This window comes from Dendrobates tinctorius, unplaced genomic scaffold, assembly GCF_039654945.1.
Source record: "Dendrobates tinctorius isolate UK_male_01 unplaced genomic scaffold, ASM3965494v1 ptg000035l, whole genome shotgun sequence".
Classification (NCBI taxonomy): Eukaryota; Metazoa; Chordata; class Amphibia; order Anura; family Dendrobatidae; genus Dendrobates; species Dendrobates tinctorius.
Genome location: NW_027361703.1, coordinates 62,520,411 through 62,545,433, shown reverse-complemented (window position 1 = coordinate 62,545,433; position 25,023 = coordinate 62,520,411). Strand labels below are relative to the sequence as shown.

The 25,023-nt window shown below is 40.6% G+C and overlaps 1 protein-coding gene across 3 annotated transcripts in view; it reads right to left on the bottom strand.

The window, feature by feature from the left end:
* Window positions 1-25,023, bottom strand: part of LRRK2 (leucine rich repeat kinase 2) — a 325,079-nt gene that overhangs the window by 256,849 nt on the left and 43,207 nt on the right. For all 3 annotated transcript variants that reach the window (XM_073573544.1, XM_073573542.1, XM_073573543.1), the window contains exons 5-13: window positions 24,328-24,416; window positions 21,550-21,684; window positions 18,695-18,829; window positions 14,692-14,823; window positions 12,612-12,731; window positions 9,047-9,174; window positions 3,585-3,664; window positions 3,403-3,509; window positions 1,978-2,107 (exon numbers count right to left, since the gene is read on the bottom strand). In XM_073573544.1, the coding sequence (XP_073429645.1) occupies window positions 1,978-2,107; window positions 3,403-3,509; window positions 3,585-3,664; window positions 9,047-9,174; window positions 12,612-12,731; window positions 14,692-14,823; window positions 18,695-18,829; window positions 21,550-21,684; window positions 24,328-24,416 (1,056 nt within the window). The remainder of the gene's footprint in view (window positions 1-1,977; window positions 2,108-3,402; window positions 3,510-3,584; window positions 3,665-9,046; window positions 9,175-12,611; window positions 12,732-14,691; window positions 14,824-18,694; window positions 18,830-21,549; window positions 21,685-24,327; window positions 24,417-25,023) is intronic.

The following is a 25,023-nucleotide window of genomic DNA, read 5'->3' as shown; positions in this document are numbered from 1 at the left end:
GACCGCACCATACGCATGGGTGTGATCAGTCACATGGTTTCTGATTTCATTACATGCAAGACAGATCATGTGGTATACGTCATTTTTTGCACGTGTCGGTTTTACTACATAGGTAAAACCATACGCCACTTATACGTCCACTTTAGGGAACACTACAAATCGATTGGAACATGGAAAGGGGTCCCGCGTTTAATCAGTCATGTTAGGAACGTACATGGAGGTGATCTATCTGTCCTCTTTTTTGCTGGTATTGAGAAGGTGGTTTTGCCCCCTCAAGGAGGAAATTTACACAGAATTCTGTTAAGACGAGAATCCAAGTGTATCATGGACACCTGTGCCATGGGTCCGACTGGATTTAATGATAGATTAGACATGTCTGTCTTTTTGTGAGGAATAAGTAGATATATAGTTGTGTATTTTGTTTTGGGACTGCTTCACTATTTACAGTAAGATATTATTGCATGTTCTCAGGTTTTACCATTTTATACAATTATTTGTCAGTCCCAAATAATTATATGACAGCACTGAGTACTACAGTATAATCTTGCATTTATTAAGGTGTTTATTCCTGTTATTGGTTACATCTTACTGGAATTTTCACAGATATATTTATATTATTGATTTCATGTATGATTTTTTTCTGTATATATCTGCATTTTCATTCTTATAATGATTGGTCAATCCTGCATGCGGTATTTTTCCTGCCGTGGTGACATATTTTTGATGTATTTTGGTTTACATTTAATTGCCTCAGTGCATATTACTGAGGCATAGAATGCTTCAGATTAATACATTCGGTGTCCGTACATGTTTCCAAGCATAGCTATGTATTGTATTTACTTTTCATATACTCTTTTCCGTTTTCAGGGATGAGAAAAGGCATTAGCGATTAGATACATATGTTTGCTATAATTATCTTATAGTTATATAGTCCATATTATGCCATATAATTATGTCATAATGATAAGATGATTGGAATAATTATTTATTTCTCTCTTAGGTCGCTCTCTTTGTCCATATTGATATGTAATTGTATCTATCTGTATTTGTGCTTTCCTGTATCTTGATGTACTATTGTTTGTTTTTAATTCACTCACGTTAGACAGCAGCTGTGGAAGGAGGAGGTATCTAGTGACGTAATTTCTATATGAATCCATCACTCCCTTCCACTTAATGACCCGTCGAAGCGCTTGGATAGCGCGAAACGATCTTTGTCAGCTCTCTCTGCACTCCTGATGTCACTCCCCCGGCCTGACATGTGTAACATGTAACAATAAATCAAGCCATTAATCCACCAGCTCGTTGAGTGCGACCTCTTCTCTACTTGGACATATACGGTACTTAGTTTTGTGGGTGCTGCAGTTATAATAAAGTCACAGTTTTCTCTGCTACTGATCTAGCAAAGCTCAATTGTTGAGGTGTGTATAACCATGCACACACCACAGCTTTCTATGTACAATGTGTAGTGACAGAGAACTGCTAATCCATGCTGGGTGTTGTGGCTCGACTAGGAGGCACATGGCAGCATGTCCTGTATTGATAATCTTCTGCTGATAAAACACGCATTGTATTGGAACACAAAGTTCCAATACAGTAAAGTGACACATCAATGTAATCAGAGTGTCTCCTCCTATACTATTGTGCTCTCAGATTAAATAGCAAAGACTTGGTGACAGATCCCTTTTAAGAAATACAGCGTCTCAGAACAGAATTTCAATTTAATGCATTTTAAGCTCTCCCCATCTAGTTTTAGACAAGGTCATGAAAGACATGAACCTCCAGCCATCTGCAAGCAAAATCTGAACAACTCATAGCACGGCTCATTTCTAATGCTAATGCAAAGAATTTCATCATGTTTCATAATCTATTATTGACCCAACATTCCTTTCCACAGTATGTATGGCAACTGTGAAATGATTAATGTTTTAACAAGAACTTCCTAGGCTGTTCATTTAATAGTATAAAATGTATACGAACCTTCCATTAAAAAGCTGAAAAAGGACTCGACAGGCACTTTCTGCTGCTTCCGGAGAATCTAGATGTTCCTTCATGATTTCAAGCACATTGATATGAACGCCTTTCTCCAATAAAATCTTTCTAATGATTGCTGAAAATTAGGTAACGTTATGAAATTTAGAGAATATTCACAATGTAGCTTTACTTTTTTAATAACATGCCATAGTGTAAATAAAAAAATATGACCTCATGGAATAACGGGTGCAGAGCAGAATAAAATGTAGTTTTTATTTTTATTTTCTCATCTCTGCTACGGAATATTCAGTAGTAAAGTTAAGATTTCAACTTTCAGTGACAAGATCGTGTAAGCAGAGATTCGTCTCGGGGAGTGTATATTTTAACCCACCATGATGTTGCCCTTTCATTAACAAAAGAAGAAGGACAGAACAGACTTCCTCTGAGTCAGATATAATGACACACAGCCCTGCTCTGCTCACCGATATCACTGCTGACAACTAATGTGATTACAAGTATAGGAGGGAAGTAGAGTTGAGATGCGTATCATTACAAACACTTCTGCAGCTCTCCTCTCACAGAGCTACGAAAGGAGAGCTGCAGGAGTGTTTGTAGTGACATACAGCTCTGGTCTAATCCTCCTCCCTTGTAATCACAGTAGATGCTGGCAGTGAGATCAATGAGGACAGCAGTGTTTTACTACATATCTCACACTGTGATAGCCAATTATGACATTCTCTGGGAGGCATGTTCTCTTTTTTTTCCACTGCATGACATCTCATGCTTATGATTGGTTAACATCATACAAGGAAGATATTAAAAAATATAAGTCACACGCAAGTTGATTACTTTTGGTATGGCATTATTGGGGTCTCAGTATGTCATGCATCCTACGTGACTCCATAGACTATCATTAGATGCAATGTAACAATACCACACTGCGATTTTTAAGTTGTAAAACAAATGTCGCCATATAGCCCTAATCTAAAGAGATTGCCTTGGTAGGTGATCACCTGGCCGCAGATGGTGTGCATTTACAGCATTGCTCCTTGCTACGAATCCCAGAGGTCACAGCAGTTGGACCACCAATCATCACTAATTTTATTACCTATTCTGTCTGTGAATACCCAGAGTATCATAAGATCTCCAACAATGTAAGACTGGCAAGATTCTGAATTTAGCATGAGACATATATAAGAAAAAAAGTGAAGCTAGTTCAAATGTAATACAAGGTACAGTATGAGAAAAGCAAAGCTACACAAGATAGTGTTTAAAAGTTTTTTATCAAAAGCTACGTTTATGGAGCCTGAATATTAATTTTTATCAAAAGCTACGTTTATGGAGCCTGAATATTAACTAGCTGTATCATTGAGGCAAATTATAGCTCAACTCATTCTAGAACACAAAGAAAATGAACTGAAAGCACACTACCATTGTGTCCAGCGAGAGTGGCCAAAGCAGTTGTGGTTGCTTGGAAAACCTCCTTGGAGGAAGAGTGCATCAGCATGGACAGCATGACTTCTCTGTGTAAAGGGTACCTGATGGAGGCACGCATGGTTAAATCATAAGGGTCTAATCACATTTCCTCATAGAAAATAAAGATTACTTCTTACTGATTTTGTTCATCTCCGATTCTATCATGAAGCTCAGGATGGTACATAAGAAGATTATTCAAGGACCAGCAAGCAGCTTCCTGGTAATGAGAATAGTAAAAAAAAAAAAAATTATGTCAAACGTTTATATGTGATTTTCACTTTGTGCTATTTTCCATCAGTACAATATTTATTAATCTTTTATCAATGCAGTTCAGAGAATGTACAGTATATGCGGCTTCTAATTTATTTATCATGCTCTTGTTAGGGTAGCCAATCTCTACATTTAAAGGGAACCTGTCAGGCTAATAAAGCCATCAACCTGCAGATATATGGATAATCTGCATATTAATAGCATTCTAAAAGCTGTGCAGCAGCAGCAGCCCTGAAAGCCTAGCTACCAGGAGAAAACACTAACTTTATTCCCCCCAGCAGCCTCTGGCTTTCAGTCTTAGGGGTATGGCTTCAGTCATCAATCAGGACATAGTGAATGGTAGCCGTAACCACGTCCCTGAACTGACTGACAGCAGGCACTGTATTGCCTAAGTGCTTACGTGGTCACAGCAGCCACCGCTCACTACGTACTGAGCAGTGACTGAAGCGGCGCCTCTGACTGAAAACCAAGGGCTGACGGGAGGAATAAAGTTAATTTCTAAGCTTTCAGTAAGGGGGACAGGCAGCTTTAAACAGCTGTTAATCTGCAAATTAACCACACAACTGCAGGTTAATTGAGCTTTTTTACATGACAGGTTCCCTTTAAGATCACAGTTAATGGTTAAAGGTGCAAGGGGTCTTGGAGTTTTACAAACCTTATTTAGATACAAAGATCAGTTGCAAAAATTAACAAGATCATCTTAAAAGAATTGATACAAAATACCTTAAACATCAACTTAACATTCTGGGTATGTGCACATATGTTCAGTAACTGGCAGCGCTTTGGATGCAGTAAATGTCCGCTGTGTCCAAAGCCCTGCTGGTTACTGACCGCAGGTGAATCCGCATGTGTTCATTGAACTGTGTGAATTTACCTCGTCCAATACATTGTACGGGTGAAATTTATCTTGCGGAGTCTTGCGTCTCCACAACATAAATAGACATACTGCAGTCTGGAAACACGCTCCAAATGTCCATCTCCACAGATGATTCGCAGGCATCTGTGGACGCATAGTAGGCATGGGATTTCTTGAAATCCCATCCACTATGCTGTAACATCTGGACGCTGGGGGTTGGACACTGTGGATGTACGCAGCATCCAACCCGCAGCATTTACTAACTGTGTGCACATACCCTAAGAAGTCTTAAAAACTATTTTTTTTTCTAAAAAGTAGTCAGAACAGATCTCACATAGAAGAACGAAAACGATTATCATCCTAAATGTAACATTAGAGAATATTTTCTTGCATCGGGAGTAGAACTATTCTGCATCACAATCAAAGAAAAACAAAACATTTTGTATTAAAATTAACAATTTAAAAGGATTTCCAAATAGCAGTCATTTTTTTTCACTTGCTAAAAAAGTAAGACTTGTAGAAGTCCAGCAGCTGATGATAATGTCACCGACTGAGCTGTACTCAAACATTAAAAGAACACTAAAACTAATCAATAATAGTAAGGCTATGTGCACACGTAGTTTTCGGTGGTGCAGATTTTTCCGCGCGGATTTTGGAAAAACCGCAGGTCAAAAAGACCTGTGGTTTAGCCCTGCGATTTCACACCTCTACAATGGTGATGTGAAACCGCAGCGGATTCCGCACAAAATGGACATGCTGCGGATTGTAACCCGCGGAAAAATCCGCACCATGTGCACAGCGTTTTTGGTTTTACCATTGGAAACAATGGTACTGTACAACGCAGCAGAAACTGCTGCGGACCCGCAGGGCCAGAAACGCTGCGGATCCGCAGCAGAATCCGCACCGTGTGCACATACCCTAAAGTGGAGATAAACTAGTCCACAAAGCTTATCAGTCTGCAGATTTTGAACACAATGTATCTTTAACAAATCTTTAAGAGAACACAATTTTCTGCTGATCTGTACCAATTGAAAAGCAAACCGTAATCTACATGCCCTATGTAGATGGTAGTGTTAGGCTTTGTTAGACATCTGGATGGGCCCTAACTCATTGACTGGCCGATTCTGAACTGCAAAAATGTACAAAAATAGGACATGTACCAAGTTGATAAGAACATAAAAACATAAGTAAATGATGTGAGAATGAGTCAATTCTTTTTATTTAAAGTTCCATAACAAAGCAGCACAATGACCAGAAATTCTGTTTTGTAAATATGCCCTTTCGACCAGACAAGACGGGGAGGAAGGTGGCCGAGCTCCTCGAACACACAGATTTCTTTATACGTTTCTTAGTTTGAGCTGCTGTATAAAAGAATTAGGATCAAAGTAAAGGTGAATATTGGTAAGTTGCTGAGATATTTGTCTTTTGTGAAGGGTTAGGGGTACTTCACACACACAGCGAGATCGCTAGCGCGTCACCGACTTTGTGACGCATCAGAGAACTCACTGTGTGTAGCACACATCAACAACCAGCCGTCCTGCCGGGTATCGCTGATCGTGCAGGAATGTCCTGGGCCATTTTTTGATCGTTGGTCTCCCGCTGGCCAGCGTGTGGCAGCGGGAGACCAGCGATCAGCGAGCTCCCAGCGCTGTAAGCAGACGCTGGGAGCTGGTATCCAAGGTGAACAGCAGGTAACTCAGCGCTGCACGCGCTGAGTTACCTGCTGTTTACCCTGGATACCAGCTCCCAGCGCGAGCACGCTGGTATCCAAGGTAAACAGCGGGTAACTAAGCGACACGCGCTTAGTTACCTGCTATTTACTCTGGATACCAGCGTCCTCGCTGGTCCTGATCGCTGGTGAGTCTGCCTGTCTGAGAGCTCACCAGCGATCATGTAGCGGGACCCTTAGGGTATGTGCACACGTTGCAGATTAGTCTGTGTAATTTTCTGCACAAAATCCACATCTCACAAGAGAAATAAAGAGAGAGAGAAAGCAAAACAAAGAAAGAGAGAGGAGAAAGAGAGAAGAAGAAAGAGAGGGGAGAAAGTGAGAGGAGAAAGAAAAAGAAAGAGCGAGAAAGAGAGCGAAAGAGAAAGAGAGAGAAGGAAAGAGAAAGAAAAAGAAAAAGAAAGAGAAAGAGAGAAGGAGAAAGAGAGAGAGAGAAGGAAAGAGAAAGACAAAAAGCAAGGGAAAAAGAAAGAGAAAGAGAAAGAAAGAAAAAGAAAAAGAGAAAGCGAAAAAGAGAGAGAAAAGGAAAGAGAGAGAAGGTGAAAGAGAAAGAAAAAAAGGAGAGAGAGAGGAGAAAGAGAAAAAGAGAAGAAAGAGAAAAAGAAAAGGAGAAAGAGAAAAAGAGAGAGAAAGAGAGAAAGAAAGAGAGAGAGAAAGAAAGAGAAAAAGAAAGAGAAGGAGAAAGAGAAAGCAAAAAAGAAAGAGAAAGCAAAAAAGAGAGAAAGGGAAAGAGCGAGAGAGAAAAAGAGCGAGAGAGAGAGAAAAGGAGAAGGAGAGAGAGAGAGAGTCACACAGAGACAGAGACTAGAAAACGCTGCTGCGGATCCGCAAAAAGAATTGACATGCTGCAGAAAAACGCTGCTGCGGATCCACAAAAAGAATTGACATGCTGCAGAAAAAAAAACGCGGCAAATCTGCGATTTTTCCACAGCATGTGAACAGCAATTCTTAATTTACCATACACTAACATTGCCTGTGCACTACACTGCAGATTTGATGCAAATCCATGAGTCAAAAAACACTGCAGATCCGCATTAAAATCCGCAACGTGTGCACATACCCTTAGTGTTCCTTTGAAGGGTTGCCTCATGAGTTATTTATAACTAGATGGTCGCCCGATTCTAACGCATCGAGTATTCTAGAATATGGCCAGCGGGAGACCGACGTTCAAAAGATGGTCCAGGACGATCCACCACGATCGGCGATCTCACAGCAGGGGCCTGGTCACTGCTGTGTGTCACTGAGGCTAAGTACCCACGTTTCAGAAATGCTACGGAAATTTCCGCAGGATTTCCGCAACTCCCGCTGCGGGAAAGACGCATGCAAATTCGCATGCAGTTTCCCGCGTAAAACATGCGTTTTTCACGAGATTTTTGTGTGTGGAATTCAAGCGCATTCCAAGCGATTTGAAGCATCGCTTGGAATGTGATTGACAGGTTGGTCACACTTCTCAAGCATAGTGTTTGACAATTGTGATCAACTTTTTACGATTGATGCTGCCTATGCAGAATCAATAGTAAAAGATGGAATGTAATACATAATAAAACAAAATAAAAATAGGTTATTCTCACCTTCCGACGGCCCCCGATCTCCTCTCCACGCTCCCGGCATCTTCCGGTCCCAGTAATGCTTAGCGCGAAGGACCAGAGATGACATCACTCTCGCAAGAGCACGACGTCATCAGCGGTCTTTCGTGCAAAGCATTACTGGGACCGGAAGATGCCGAGTGCGTGGCGAGAGGAGGGAAAGAGTCCGGGGGCCGTCGGAAGGTGAGTATATCAGTATTTTTTAATTCTATTTTTTACAGGTTTATGGTACCCAGGGCCTGGAGGAGAGTCTCCTCTCCTCCGGGCCCTGGGTACCATCCGCACATTGAGCGCTGCGCCGGTCATCTCCCAGCTGCGTCGCCGCTGACCTCCATGCGGCAGGAGATGACCCGTGGCAACCGTCGGGAGATCAGTGGCTAGTGCCGCAGATCTCCCGACGGTGGCGGTGCCGTGCGTCATTCGAATTCTGCGCCAATTCGCGGCAGAACTGTGCCTGTCGCTGATTGGTCGCGACGCGGGATTTCCGTTACAAACAGACAGACAGACAGAATTAGACGATTATATAGTAGACAAGTTATGCCATCAATTAGAGATTGTGATAATGGACTCACAGCATCTGTTAAAGTGGACAGGTCCTTATTCTGTAGTTATTAAATCAGAGCTCTGAGGACTGCCTCTTACCTGCCAGCATCTGTCGTTACTCTTTGCACCAAGCCAGCTGATCAAAGGAGGAGTCCTACATGCCACCAGATATGAGCTGACTTACCAGGCTTCCGTCTGATGCCCACAGGTTACTGACCTCTAGACCAAGTAATGTTAATCAATTCCTACCATCTCTAATATCACTGTCTAATTAGTGGCAGTCCGACCGCTGTGAGCCCAACTAATTGCCATAAGTGCTACTAAGCAACATTCATCGTCTACAGAAAACATTGCAGGGCGTGCGTCAGATTTTTCTATCATTTGTTCCACTTTGTTTTACTGTTTAATGATGGTACCAAGGCTGGCAATCTATCACCAATCTGACATTGATGGCCTATCCAAGTGATATGTATGAAATGTCAGTCCCTGAGTGATTTGGGAACTGTGTACACGTGGATCCATTTAGAAAACAGTATATTTGAAGTTATGCCACGTCTAATGGGACAATCTTGCTAATAAATACATTTGTCAGATGTTAAGCATCAATTTGCTAACCTGGACTTCTGTGTTCTTCTTATGAAGTTTTAAAGCTTTAAATGAAGCTTCAAACCAATACAGTTGCCCTCTAATATTGCCGGCGTCTTCTCCATCATCCAAGTCCTTGTTCAAAAATATAGTTTCCGCTTTACAAAGAAAGAAAAAAGAAAACAAATGGAGATTAAAATGAAAAAAAAATAAATAAAATAAAACCACCATAGCACATCCGAAAAGTGCAAAGTAAGGTTACATGTAGCAGCAGGGAAACCGTAACTTTGGGAATTATTTAACGTAAAACCATTATTTGTACTAGGCAAGTACTACTTTACTGAATGCATCTGTACCAATCAAACTGTATGGCAAAGCAGGGCATGACACAGGGTTAATGACTGAAAGCTATCTTTGGCCATCCTGCTTTCTTGCATGCATTTTAGTTTGATTTCAAAGCACCCTTCTGATGGTATGTTGACACATAGCATGTTTGTTTTTCAGAATTAAAAACACTACAATACAGCTCAGTACAATGAATCGGTTTATTTTTCACCACCAAATTTTAACCATAGCAAAGCAAAGTTTAAAATGTGCAGCCACATCCACAACATAACCCACAGTGCTATACAGAAGATTGTTTTTTTATAAGATGGGTTCAAAAGCCTAATTTTTGAATCCAGGACTAGAATATAAGTTGCACAATTACAGGTAAGTTGTGCTACTATTTTTTTTCTTCCTGTAGCAATAAATAAATGAATAAATACGAGCGAGTTGCACCGCAGTTATTGTTTCCTAAAACTTCTAGAAAATGCCATTGTTGTGCACAGACTCATTCATCTTTATGAACTTCATAAGAACAGTTGCACGGCTAAAGTCACAGGGGGCAGATCTAACAAAATACTTGACTTGTAAAACATTGAAAATATTCTTAGAAAGCCCCTGGACCTCCTTTTCCATTATGTGAATCGGTGTTGGAAGAATTAGGTGACCTATAAACCTTTAGCGACAAAATAATATAACTTTACATGATATAGGGCCATGTTGTGTATAAGGCACTATAAGGAATTTAGGTTGCATCATACCCAGGAGGAACTTCAATCGTTTTTTAATGCAGCTGTCAATTACTTAAAGTGGCATTTAAATGGAACAACTGACCACGGAATGTGATTGTGGAGTGCCAATAGGTTACTACAATAGTCAGGGTCCTGCTGAAGGCCCGCATATTCCTTGTTGATCCCCCTATGAAGCTCAGTCTGTGCCTGGTCTATTTTGGTGCGCCTCAACTTAACTATATACTGCCTACTTGCAGAATTAGTATAAGTGATCAAATTGTAGCAGGTTCAAGTCAAATAAGAAAGCAAAAAAAGTTAAATAACTGAATAAGATAAAATACAAATTTAAAATCACCTCCTTTTTTGGGCCCCACACTACCAAAAATACAATAAAAGTGATCAAAACATTGTATGCACCCCAATAACAACTAATGCTCGGTGAAGAAAAAAAAACAAGCAATCGCACATTTATATTGACTGGAAAAATGAAAAAGTTATGGGCTTCAGAAAATGTTGACCCAAACCAGTTTTTTTTTCTTTTTACTAAGTCGTGATTTATTTTTTTTAGCACTAAAATACAAAAAAAGTTTGCCAGTAGTCGTACTGACCTGAAGAAAGATGTTGACAGATAAATAGTGTAAAAAACAAAGTCAAAAGCTAATGGAGAAATTGCATTTATTTGACCATTTCACTGCACTTGAAATTTTTGTTTGCATTTTTATGTACATCATATTGTAAAGTGTATGGCGCCATTCACACCTAATCCATCAGAAAACAATCCCTAAAGTGGCTACGTTGACCGAAAACGAAAAAAATAAATTTATGGATCTTAAAAGGAGAGGAAGAAAAAAAAAAAGCTCAAAAAATGGAAACTTGCATGGTCATGATCCACATAAGATAGATAGATATATATATACATACCGTATATATATATATATATATATATATATATATATATATATATATATTAGATACACACACACATACACTTAAAATTTGCAATTTCAAATTTTTTATTTGTATGCCTTTAAAGTCAGACAGTTATACCACACAAAATAGTTAATAAATAACATTTCCTACATATCTATTTTACATCTGCATTATTTTTTAAACACATTTTTTTTTTGTTAGGAAGTTATAAGGGTTCTGAGTTGATCATCAGTTTCTCATTTTTCCATCAAAATATACAAAACCACCTCACATTTGAAGTTACTTGGGGGGCCGTTATTACAGAAAATACCCAAAAGTGACACCATTCTAAAAACTGCACCCCTCAAGGTGCTCAAAAACATATTCCAGAAGTTTATTAACCATTCCGGTGCTTCGCAGGAATTAATGGAGTGGGAAGGAAAAAAAAATATATATATATATTTTTTTTTTTTTTTTTACAAATTTTCACTTTAGCCCCAAATTTTTTTTTACTTTCACAAGGGTAACAGGAGAAAATGAACCCTAAAATTTGTTGCACAACTTCTCCTGAGTACGCCGATACACCATTTGTGGAAGAAAACGCCAGGGCTTGGAAGGGAGAGAGCACTTTTTGACTTTTTGAACACAAAAAATAGCTGGAATCGAGAGCAGACGCTATGTCGAGTTTGGAGAGCCCCTGATGTGCCTAAACATTGGAACCCTCCCACAAATGACCCCATTTTGGAAACTAGACCACTCAAGAAATGTATCTAGATGTGTCATGAGCAACTTGAACCCTCAGGTGCTTCAAAGAGGTTTATAATGTAGAGCAGTGAAAAGAAAAAGAAAAAAAAAAATCATATTTTTCCGACAAAATAAATGTTCTTTAAGCCCAAATTTACAAATGATAAGAGGAGAAAATATACCATTCAATTGATTGTGCAATTTCTCCTGAGTACGCTGATACCCCAAATGTGGTGAAAAACTATTGTTTGGGCGCACGGAGGGTTCGAAAGGGAAGGAGCGCCATTTGACTTTTTGAAAGCAAAAATTTGCTGGAATATTTAGCGGACACCATGTCGCATTTGAAGAGCCCCTGATGTGCCTAAACAGTCAAAACCCCTAACGAGTGACCCCACTTTGGAACCTAGACCCCTCAAGGGATATATCTAGATTTGTGGAGAGGACCTTCAACCTACAGGTGCTTCACAGCAGTTTATTGCATTGAATTGTGAAAAAATATTTTTTCCCCCCCACAAAAATGTTGATTTTGGCCCAAATTTTTCATTCAAATAAGGGTAACAGAGAAAAACAGACCATAGAATTTGTTGCGCAATTTCTCCTGAATACACAGATACCCCATATGTGGTCAAAAACTACTTTTGAGGCACAGAAAGAAAGAAGCACCATATCAAATTGGAGATGAGAATTTGCTGGAATGGGTTGTAATGGATAACCCCTTTAACATATCTGATTACACCTTTAAAATAATTACTGCCATATTATAAATTAATGCACCCCATTATAGCCGAACTGTTTGGCAGCACAGACTTTTCATGGGGGGTGTAGTGCATAAATATATATATTTTTTCGTAGGTGTAGAGGAAGGGTGGTGAAAAGTGAAAACTTACTTAGAAGAGCCAGGCATGTTAGCGCAGCTGCTTGCAGTCTTGAATTTGCAGAATAGCTTATCAGAGCTTTTATAATGACTTCATGGGCTTCATTTAACACCAGGATATTAAAAAAGCTTCCTTTAAAAAGATATAAAAGTAGCAACGTTATTATTTTAGTTACAATATATCTGAAAGGAAAATAAGAAAAATATTTTTTCCACCATTAATAGTGTTTTCCAAGAATACAGTATTTAATAGAGATTGCAGAAGGTTAAAAATAAACGAATCTTTATTCTGTTCCGGCAGCGGCTTCCCCATCACTGCTCCCGTTCTCATGACAGGCGGCAGCAGTGATGCCACAACTACAGCGCACTTGACCATTGCAGTCAATCATATTGCTCAGCGATCATGTTTCAATTAATTCAGCATGAAGGATTGAAGATACATACACACAAAATCACAAAGCATATACACTGCTCAAAAAAGTAAAATACCATGTCCTAGATATCACTGAAGTAAATATTCCAGTTGCAAATCTTTATTCATTACATATTGGAATGTGTTGAGAACAATAAAACATAAAAATGATCAATATAAATCAAAATTAATATACCGTGGAGGTCTGGATTTGGAATGATACTCACATTCAAAGTGGAAAATCAAATTACAGACTGATCCAACTTCTGTGAAAATGGCTCAAGATAAGGAAAGGATGCTAAATAGTGTATGTGGCCTCCACGTGCCTGTATGACCTCCCTACAATGCCTAGCCATGGTTCTGATGAGGCGACGGATGTTCTCCTGAAGGATCTTCTCCCAGATCTGGATTAAAGCATCAGTCAACTCCTGAACAGCCTGCTGTGCAAAGTGGCCTTGGTGGATGGAACAAGACATGATGTCAGGATGTGCTCGATTGGATTCAGGTCTGGGGAACGGGCAGGCCAGACCAAAGCATCAATGCCTTCCTCATGCAGGAACTACTGAAACAATTCAGCCACATGAGGCCAAGCATTGTCTTACATCAGAAGGAAACCAGGGCCCAGAGTACCTGCAAGTGGTCTCACAATGGGTCTGAGGATCTCATTCCTTTACCTAAAGACAGTCAGGGTAGCTTAGCTAACACATACAAGACTGTGCGGCCATCCGAAGAAATGCCTCACCACACCATTACTGACCCACTGCCAAACAGGTCATGCTGGAGGATGTTGCAGACAGCAGAACGTTCGCTACGACGTCTCCAGACTCGGTCACGTTTGTCACATGTTCAGTGTGAACCTGCTCTTATCTATGAAGAGCACAGGGCGCCAAAGTTGAATCTGCCAATCTTGGTGTTCTCTAGCAAATGCCAATCGCCCTGCATGGTGTTGGGCTGTAAGTACAACACCCACTTGAGGACGTCGGGCCCTTAGACCACCCTCATGGAGTCTGTTTCTCACAGTTTGAGCAGACACATGGATGTTAGAGGCCTGCTGGACGTCATTTTGCAGGGCTCTGGCACTGCTCCTCCTGTTCCTCCTTGCACAAATGAGGAAGTGGTGGTCCTGCTCCTGGGTTGTTCCTTCCTATGGCCCCCTCCAAGTCTAAAGATGTAGTGGCCTGTCTCCGGGCATCTGCTCCATGCTCTGGACACTGAGCTGACAGACATAGCTACCCTTCTTGCCACAGTTCACATTGATGTGCCATCCTGGATGACCTGCACTACCTAAGCAACTTCTGTCGGTTGCTACTGTTCCTCTAGGGGTGAGAGCAATGACAAAATGCAAAAGTAACCAAAACAACAGCCAAAAAGGATGAGAACATAGAAATGGTCTCTGGTCACTCCATGCAAAACCACTCCTTTGTAAGGGTTGTCTTGCTAATTGCCTATAATTTCTACCAGTTGTCTGTTTCATTTGCACAACAGCAGGAAAAATCGATTCACAATCGGTGTGACTTCATAACTGTACAGGTTTATTTCACAGAAATGTGACTGACTTGGAGTTGCATTGTGTTCCCTTTTTGAGAAATGTTACCCATTTCCTATTGCTCCCCAAATAAACAGTAGATTGCTTTCTTAAAATTATATAGTGAACTGAATTGAGACACATTCATTTACCCACCAAATGTAAGTTTCTGGAACAAGCAGCAACAAACTTCTTGTATGTTTTCACAGTTTGGAAATGTTTTCATTGCTTCCATTATTATGTTGTAACATCTGACATTGCCAGACATAAGCACTTCCACATTGCAAGCTGTAACAGAAATAAGATTTTTTTTAGAAATATTTTATATTTTTTCTTATAACATTTTACATACCGTATATACTCGTGTATAAGCTGAGATTTTCAGCCCATTTTTTAAGGCTGAAAGTCTCCCTCTCGGCTTATACACGAGTCATGTACCGGGGGTCGGCGGGGAAGGGGGAGCGGGGGTGTCAGAGGCCATGCTCACCCCCTCCTTGCACATCTCTGCAGCCCCTGCTTCACCATAGGTCTCCTGCGCCTGTGTTCAGGGTTACGTGGTACTGCTCATTGAAGTCATGAATATGCGCTTATTCATTACTTTAATGAGCGGTACCACGTGGTCGCTGAACGCAGGAAGAAGACAACCGAGGGAGAAGCAGGGGCTGAGGAAAGACCGTGCTCCAGGAGGGGGCGAGTATGACGGGGAGCAGAGCAATATTCACCTGTCTCCATTCCATCGCCGTACACCACTCTGTCTCCTGGGTCCTCTGGCTGTGACGTTCAGCAGAGGGCGCGTTGATGTAGTCAGTGCGAGCCCTCTGCTGAACGTCACTGTAGAGACCCAAGAGACAGAGCGGCGATGGAGCGGGAATCGGTAAATATCGCCAGTGCCGGGGGCCTGAGCCAGCGGCGACACTGGCACCTGGCCCACATAGCGCTCCAGTGTCACCACCTGCTCAGGACACCGCACCTGGCCCCCAGCGAGAGGCGAGTATGCAATTATTTTTTTTTAATTGCAGCAGCACATGGGGGTATTTATGGAGCATCTTCTTGCCCTGCATTAAGCCTTGTGCAGCAGCAAATGGAGGGTATTTATGGAGCATCTTCTTGGCCAGCATTCAACCTTGGACAGCAGCATAAGGGGGGTATTTATGGAGCATCTTCTTGGGCCAGCATTAACCCTTGTGCAGCAGCATATGGGGGGGGTTTATCGGTGGAGCATCTTGTTGGGCCACCATTAACCCTTGTGCAGCAATATATGAGGGGGGGTTATCTATGGAGCATCTTCTTGGACCACCATTAACCATTATGCAGCACCACCCTCGCCTTATACATGAGTCAATAAGTTTTCCCAGTTTCTTGTGGCAAAATGGGGGGGGGGGGGGGGTTCGGCTTATACACGGGTCGGCTTATACACGAGTATATACGGTAAATTAATTGCAAAGTGCAAGCTACGTCTATAAGCACATGCAAATAAGTGCGGAAAGTGGTCATACCTACAATCAGAGCAAGAACGTTAATGTTACGATGAAAAGGCATTACAATATGTATTCTATTATGCATGTATGAAATTTCACTCAAAGAAATGAAATCTTTGGCTTGCCGTAGTGTTTCGGCCCTAGGTAGTACAATATTTAAAAACATCAATGAGGCACATTATTCATTATTTTTCCAATTTTTTTCTAATTCTGTGTGCTTTGCATTTGCTTTTTTTAAAGTAACTTTATGTATTCGTCTGGCTTGTTGTTTTTTTTTTTTTAGGCTGGTTTCACACTAGCGTTTTTTTAGCACTGCGCTTTGTGCGCGTCCATGCGCATGCGTCCTGCGCCCCTATGTTTAACATGGCAGGCACATGATCTAGCGTTTCCATGCGTTTTCATGCGCATGCTTTTTCGTAGTGTGCGCCTAGGCGCACCGGAGGCAACCTGTTGCATTTTTGGTCCGTCCGACCTGTCTCAAAAAAAAACGCATGCGCACGGAATGCGCCAAAAAAATCACATTACAGTCCATGGGAACGCAGGTGTGCGCATGGACATGAGCACGCCTGCGTTTAAAATCGTATGCGTTAAAAGAGTTAACATGGCCAGAAACTGGTTAAAGTGCATGCGCCTAAAAAAAGCAAACGCATACAAAACGCATGATGCATTTTTTGCATGCAACTCTATTGCGCACGAAGTGCAGAGCTAAAAAACGCTACTGTGAAACTTGCTTTAGCTCACCAATGTTGGTTCAGTTTAATTTGATTCCTCATTTGCAACTTTTCGAAATATTGCAACATTTTTGTTGTAATGTGTGAAGATGAAGTCACTTTTTTAAACCTTCTCAATGCAAAGTCTATGGGGATTTAGAGCGAGGCTCTGTAGCCATATTATGAGTCTCATACTCATATTGAGAAAAATGACTTTGGGAATACAGAGCAACCCTGCGGCTTAGGCTACTTTCACATTAGCATTTTTTGGCGCAGTGCATCGTGCGCAATAGAAACGTATGCAAAAAACAGCATCATGCATTTTTGCATGCGTTTGCGTTTTTTGTGTGTTCTCTAGGGGTTAAAACCAGTGTCTACACATTTTTACGCCAAAAACGCATGCGCATGAAAACGCAGACGAATGCATGTCCATGCGCACGCCTGCGATCCCATAGACTGTAATGCCTTATTTTGTTACATTCCATGCGCAAGTGTTTTTTGCCACCTTTCGGCGGACCCAAAAATACAACAGGTTGCTTCTGGCGCGCCTAGGCGCACACCTTAAAAAAAACCGCATGCGGACGAAAACGCGGACGAACACGTGCAAATGCAAGACAATGCACCCCCCCATGTTAAACAGAGGCGTGAAAACAGAAAATATTTTTTTTTACTCAAAAATGATTTTTTACACATGGGTAACAGGAGAAATTGGACCACAAAAGTTGTTGTGCAATTTGTCTCGAGTATGCTGATGCCCCACATGTTGGGGTAAACCACTGTTTGGGCATGTCTGGGCTCGGAAGGGAGGGAGCACCATTTGACTTTTTGAACGCAAAATTGGCTGGAATCAATGATGACGCCATGTCACGTTTGGAGACCCCCTGATATGCCTAAAAAGTGAAAACCCCTCAATTCTAGCTCCAACCCTAACCCTAATCCCTAACCCTAGTACCAACCCTAACCCAACCCTAATTCCAACCCGAACCCTAATTCTAACCCTAATGTAATGGAAAAATGAAAATAAATATATTTTCTTTATTTCATTATTTTTCCCTAAAGGGGGGTGAAAAAGGGGGGTTTATTTACTAATTTTTTTATTTTGATCACTGTGATAGGGTCTATCACAGTGACCAAAATGAACCAATAGGAAAAATCTTCCTATTGTTGCCAGGTACCTGCCGGCAGATCTTGGCGGGCGTACTGCGCATGCGCCCACCATTTTCTTCCCGGAAGAAGATGGCAGCGCCCATGGAGGGGAAGCACGCGGGCCCAGGGACCCTATTTCTCTCTCCTCTGATGTGCGATCAAATCAGAGGAGAGAGAAATTAATGGGCACATCAGACTTTTTTTGCGGTCGTAGTTATACGGTTAATAAGAGTGATTGCAAAAGCGGAGTCGGTAAAAATTGACCCGAATCATGTTCTCTGGGGTCTTGGCTACCCCCGGCAGCCGAGACCCCGTAGAAAATCCGACTCTGGGGGGCGCTATACACTTTTTCAATGGCTAATTAACAGCGCTGTGGTTTAAGTACCCTTAACTACCACCGTTAAAAGGCGTATCGGCGGTCGTTAAGGGGTTAAGAAAACCCCAAATAATGATTTGGGGCCTAAGAGGGACATTCAAAGGTTTATTTTATCTTTTACCAATTTTTTTAATGACGCTTTACAATATAATCAAGCACAAAATAATTTATACAGAAAAAAATATCAAATAAACATATGACTTTGTATGACAAAGTGTTCCATATGAAAATCAATAGGGAAGAATAAAAAAAAACTCTAGCGGAAAGAAACAATTGGCAATAGTAGATGATGTAATTCTATAGAATGAGGCATCCCCTAAAAAAAAGTATGTTGTGTGTACAGATTAAGTACTGTAGAGGTAAAAATGTACCTGAAACACTGTGAACACATGATTATAGAATAAGAAAAGCTAGGCATTTTTTGAAATGCTAATATTATAGTAACTTACGTGGGTCTGCCAATGGGATCAAAACACGTAAAGCTTGGTAAATGACAGACTCTGTATCTTTATACTGTGTAAGAACCTTCAGGATGATCAGATGATCTTTGCTCTCTACAAACTCGGTTAATTGCTCTTCTGGAACTGGACAAAAAGGGGGAAAAAAAAAATTAAAAGTAATAATAATTCAATATATATATTTGACAAAACAAATTCTGACCACGTGGTGAATCTCTCCCGTCCATTGCTGCACTTAGACAGGTGGACAGTGTCTGTGTGTGAAGGGTCACAGTCTCAACTGGTAACTCTCAGTTACTAATTTATTCCCAAATTTTGAGGAGGAATAAAAGAGGAACAACAAAATGAAGAGCTCTGAGAAAAAAATGTTCCAGAATTGTTATTTCAGGAAGAATACACATTTGTACTAAAATAGACATGTGAAGAGAACGGCTAGGTCCTGTTTAATTGCTTAGCTACGTCAAAGAGGAAGTTGATGACTAGAGACTTTCACAATAAGTCAGAAACAAAATTTCCCTCATATGGGTATTCCTAATGTAATGCTATAAATGAGACAACATGACAGTCCTAAAGCATGCTGGGTTTTAAATAAAATATTAAAAATATGCTCTGAGGTTATTAAAATGATGATTACTTTCCAGAACCAACGACAGCACCATGGAGAGAATTTGCCCCCAAGGACAGGAAACCCTACAGCTTAAAAAAATGGAGCCCTCTAGCACGCTTCAGTGGTTTATAGAGCACAAGAGAAACTCTATATGCTTACTTCAATTGCCACAAATATACACAAGCTTGGCAATAGATACATTTTTTTTTGCGACATCTTGTGCGTCAAACGTGTGTCATCCACCAAAGACTGAGAAGGGAAAGAATAAAGGGTGCTGTTGTGGGGTTTGAAAAAACCCGATTCCCCGGTAAAGGGCTGATTTGCAGATAGAGCGTGTAGTTCGCCAATCCTCCTAGCTGAAGTTAATGCCAACAGCAGGGCCATTTTCTGCATCAAATTCCTGATTAGGCATTCTACAAGAGGTTCCAATGGGGCTCTGGTTAGTGCTTTAAGTTTAGGTTCCAAGGAGGGGCTCGAGGCTGTGGAGATTTACCTAAACATCCAATAGTCTTGAAAAACCTATTAACGGGTAACCAGCAACTTTCCGGTCAAAAAGAGCTTGATTAAAACTGTACCCTTGAGAAGTCTACCCTTTGTTCCTGGACCTCTTCCACCTAGGCTCCCTTTGCCTGGAACAGTTCCTTGTGTGTTCCTTCTTGATGCACAAAAAACTTTACATTTTGGATATCTGGTTTGGGGGAACCCTTTTTTTTAATGAGTCTTTATCTAGAATCATTGTGTCAGACCTTTAGGGGAATATACTATGACTGGCGATTTTTAGGCCTGTCTGCTTCACACCACATTTTTGGAATTTTTAACCGCCTAATATTTTTAGAAATGTAAAAATAAACTGGTAGAACTGACTCAAACAGAAGCACTGAAATGGTACCTGTCAGCAGGATTTATCACAATAAAGTAAAGGTGCAATTACACTGATTAAGTTGATACTTTTATTGAAGGAATCTGATCAGTGTTTCTTTTTTAATCTTCAGAAAGAAAGAGGACTTTTACTCTAAAGCGCCACCTATTGGTAGTAGCCATCCTACAAGTCACAATCAACCCTTTAACGAGTCTTGTAATATGACTTAGTAGCGATCCTACAAGTCACAATCAACCCTTTAACGAGTCTTGTAATATGACTTAGGATAAGTCATATTACAAGACTCGTTAAAGGGTTGATTGTGACTTGTAGAATCGCTACTACCAATAGGTGGCGCTGTAGAGTAAAAGTCCTCTTTCTTTCTGAAGAGGCAATTTGCATATTATTTTCCCAGAGGAGCATTGCACGGCGAATAAGCCTCCTTACCTTGACAAGCCAGAGCTGGCATGTCACTCTCCACAAGGAGAAACCTTACCACTTAGACCTCTTTTTAATCATGGTTTTAAGTTTTCTTCTGATGACTTCTTTTGTGCATGAGGGCAGGCATTGGTGGTTGAGTTTTCTTCTGCTCTGGCCCTGCAGCCTGCGTTTTATGTTTCTATAGGTTAATGATAATTCAGTGAGCTACCTCAGTTTTGAAATTTCACACCGTCACCATCATTGGTTGGGCAGCGCATGTGCAGTGTGAGATTCCACGTTTGGTCTTCAATAAAATGGCATCTCAGCTGGCGCATGCGCAGATCAAGAGCCGAGCCGAGCACATAAGTAGTCATTAGAAGAAAACTATTATTAAAAAAGAACCGCTGATTAGATTCATTCAACAAAGGTATCAATTTAATCAGTGTAATACCGCCATTATGGCCATAGCTTTACTTTATAGTGATAAATCCTGCTGACAGGTTCTCTTTAAAGCAAGTATACCCATTTTTTTATTATACATCCTGCATCCAGATTTTGTCTTATAGATCTGTCAAGGCTGGTGTAGAAAACGCCAGTCTTACCAAATCGGGGGTTAATATGTATACCCAGCCAATTCTGCATTTTTGACCCACTGCTGGTTTTGGCTTACAAATACTAATGTGAAATACTGATCAAATACTGATAGTGTGACTTTAGTCTTAAAAGAGTAATATAAACAATAACTCCAAAGCACTCGTACATTACAATTCAGGATTTCAAAGTTCTACTCATTTTCTTTTCCTTCATTGTTTTGCATATAATATTTGTGCACATTGATGTGTTATAAGACTGCACCGATTGTAGAAGATACACTAAGCCTAGATATGACTAAGATTCCTAGAAGATCTCTAGAAGTAAATTAACAGTACTTTAATATTTGCATAATTCAGCACACTATACCTTTCATTAGAAGCAAATATAAAGCTTGGCAGCCATATATCTGAATATCTTCTTTGTCTGAGAACAGCTTCATGGCTTCAAAAATTAACAGAAAAACATCGGCTTCATGATCCAAAACCATAAAATGTATTACATCTAGGAGAACAAAAAATATATAAATATTTCAAATCTAGAAAGTATGGGTGCTGAATGAGTAAGACCCCCAGTGATCAAATTCATAATTGCAGAAGCCAGGGGTAAATATCTGCCCTGGCCATGTGAAGGACATATGGTGCACAGCTCGTTACAGTATGTGTATTAGATATGTACCTACAGCTCTGGCAAAAATTAAGAGACCACTGCAAAATTTTCAATTTGTCTGATTTTTTTCTTTGTAGGTATATTTTTGAGTAAAATGTAAATTGCTCTTTTATTCTATAACCTACTGACAACATGTCTCCGAATTTCCAAACAATAAATTTTGCATTTTTTTTTCAGAAAATGAGAAATGGTCAAAATAACAAAAAATACAGTGCTTGCAGACCTCAAATAATGCTAAGAAAACAAGTTCATAATCATTTAGAAACAACAATACTAATGTTTTAACTCAGGAAGAGTTCAGAAATCAATATTTTGTGGAATAACCTTGGGTGACCTTATGCCACTCCTGGTACAAAATTGTAAGCAGTTCTTCTTTGTTTGTTGGCTTGTGACTATCCATCTTCCTCTTGATTACATTCCAGAGGTTTTCAATGGGGTTCAGGTCTGGAGATTAGGCTGGCCATGACAGGGATCTGATGTGGTGGTCCTTCATCCACACATTGACCTAGCTGTGTGGCATGACGCATTGTCCTGCTAGAAAAACCAGTCCTCAGAGTTGGGGAACATTGCCCAACCAGAAGGAATCAACTGTTTTTCCAAGATAATGCAGCTTCATACGTTGTTTGCAAAGATTAACCTGCCAAATTGCAGCCTTGCTGAAGAATCCCCAGATCATTAACAATCCTCCACTAAATTTCACAGTGGGTGCAAGACACTGTGCCTTGTACGCCTCTCCAGGTATCCGTCTAACCATTAGACGACCAGGAGTTGGGCAAAGCTGAAAATTAGTCTAATCAGAGAAGATTACCTTACTCCAGTCCTCTATGGTCCAATCCTTATGGTCTTTGACAAACTTCAGCCTGGCTCTCCTTTGTTTCTCATTGATGAAAGGCTTTTTTCTAGCTTTACATGACTTGAGCCCTGCCTCTAGGAGCCTGTTACAAACTGTTCTTGTTATGCACTTTACCCCAGCTGCCATTTGCCATTCCTTTTGTAGGTCACTTGATGTCATCCTGCGGTTGCTGAGTGACATTCGAATAAGATGACGGTCATCCTGGTCAGTGGAGAGTCATTTTCGCCCTGTGCCGGTCTGTAGCTTTGTTGTCCCCAATGTCTGCTACATGACCTTGTTGTAATGAACTGCGGTCATATAAATTTTAAGGATGGAGGAAATATGACGCTCACTGTATCCCTCTGCTAGTAAAGCCAGAATTGAGCCCTTCTTTTCCTCCCTTAAGACTTTTATTTCAACTCCATTGGCATGGTTAAAAGTAATTTTTTAATTCTTATTACTTTTGGGATATTACTAACACTTGTTTTGCATCCAGCTTGTCCTATTGAAAGAGGATTGTGAACACCACAGCAGGGTTTTTATACTTTCCTTCGTTAAAAAAGATTTGGTTCAGGTGATCACCTAATCAGAAGCACATTAAGTAGAATGAGGTGTACTCTGGTTGGAATTCAACTGACACTGGAATGGAATGGCTGTCAGACATGTAGAGAAGCTGATGTTTATTAAACTGTGCAGTGGTCTCTTAATTTTTGCCAGAGCTGTATGTTCATGTATGTTATCAATGAAAAGTAATTAATTAAATCTCCGAGAAATTAATAAAGAAAGTATACTGGAAAATAGTCTAACCTTGGGTCTTCCCCCATCACATCACCTGTTGATATCCCTTTTCAGTAAGCATTTTATTACAAAAGCCCTCCCATGAAGATTGTTTTTTCAATAAACCTTTGTATATACGTGGTGTAGTGTCATTGTATTAATTTACTCACCTACTGCCATCTTGTTGGGTGTCCAGACCCATTCTGCTTCTCTTCTCAGTGACATGACCGCTCTTCAGACACTCCAGGTCATGCTGTGTGTTCTACGTAACCCGCAAGGGGCTTTTACAAAGTAAGTCTATGGAGCGTCAGAATATTATACATTGTAAGAGACTTATGGATCACACATAGATGATAAAGTGAGCTGGACTGTCTGAATAGTGGAGACATCAATGAGAAGGAGCAAAGCAAATCTGGATCCCAGAGTAGGTGGTGGGAGGTGAATGTATCAACAGATGGAAACTACGCTACATGCACAGATTTAGTAAAATAAAAATCTTCATATTCCGGCTTCTTTAAATTTATGCTCTGTAATTCCTGCCACTAATAATACTGAAGACTTTCTGATTTATTAGTAGTGTACCTGCTGAATACCCCATTTTCCTCATGGGGAAATGATAACAGTACTCTAAAGTAGAATGAAAAAAACATAAGAAAACAAGCTCTACTGTTGAATGACTGGATAAACAGGACATATAAAATTAGTGGCCCCATTTCTACATTATTAGAGTCTGGAAACCGTGCCATTATGTCGTTAGATCAGCCAGTAAGAGGCAGTAAACAGGCTCTTGCTTACAAAGACAGATTGTTCAGAAATGTCAATGATTATAATTAAAAACAAACATAGATTAAAAATGTTATCCAATGTACCCGATTCAAGGATGCTGGTCAAAGCTTGCAATGCAATCGTCAAGACATTGAGATTAGTGAGATAAGCAGACAGGATCTTCAGAATCTGTCTGAAAAGACAATAAGAAAAAAATGTTATTACAACAAGACGTATAATTATCAGAAACAATTGTAAAAAAAATACGGAGTTTGTCACTCTCAAAAGTGAAATTAAACTCTTTTTACCTTCGTATTGAGGACTTGGACCCTATAAAAATCCCACTGGTACATTACAGTTTAGAAAATGTGTTTCCCTCCCTTGGTGTGGCCAAGGGCTCGGTGCACCACTCCAACGCGCTATTACAACACCCCTCCACTTTCCTCATGGTGATTGGCTGTGATCGCTCTGGAGCACTACCAGATCCAAGAACCCAGCCCTACACACACTAACACTGGAGTGGCAGAATACCTGCATACACAGCGTCAGTGTACACAGGGGCCGAGGTCTCATCAATCTTCACAGCAACCATACACTGCATGCAGTTGCGCCCCGTGCTGATAGAACAGGGATGAGAACATGCACAATGTCAGCGCATGCATGCTCCCGTCTGCCCATCCTGTGGTCGCCAAGGTCAGTGTATGCATGCATGCCACCATCTTGCCCCCCTGTGGTTGCCAATGTCCGTGTATGTGGAAAGCCCAGCAGGGCCGGGGGAACTCGGTACCGGGCCTTTCAGG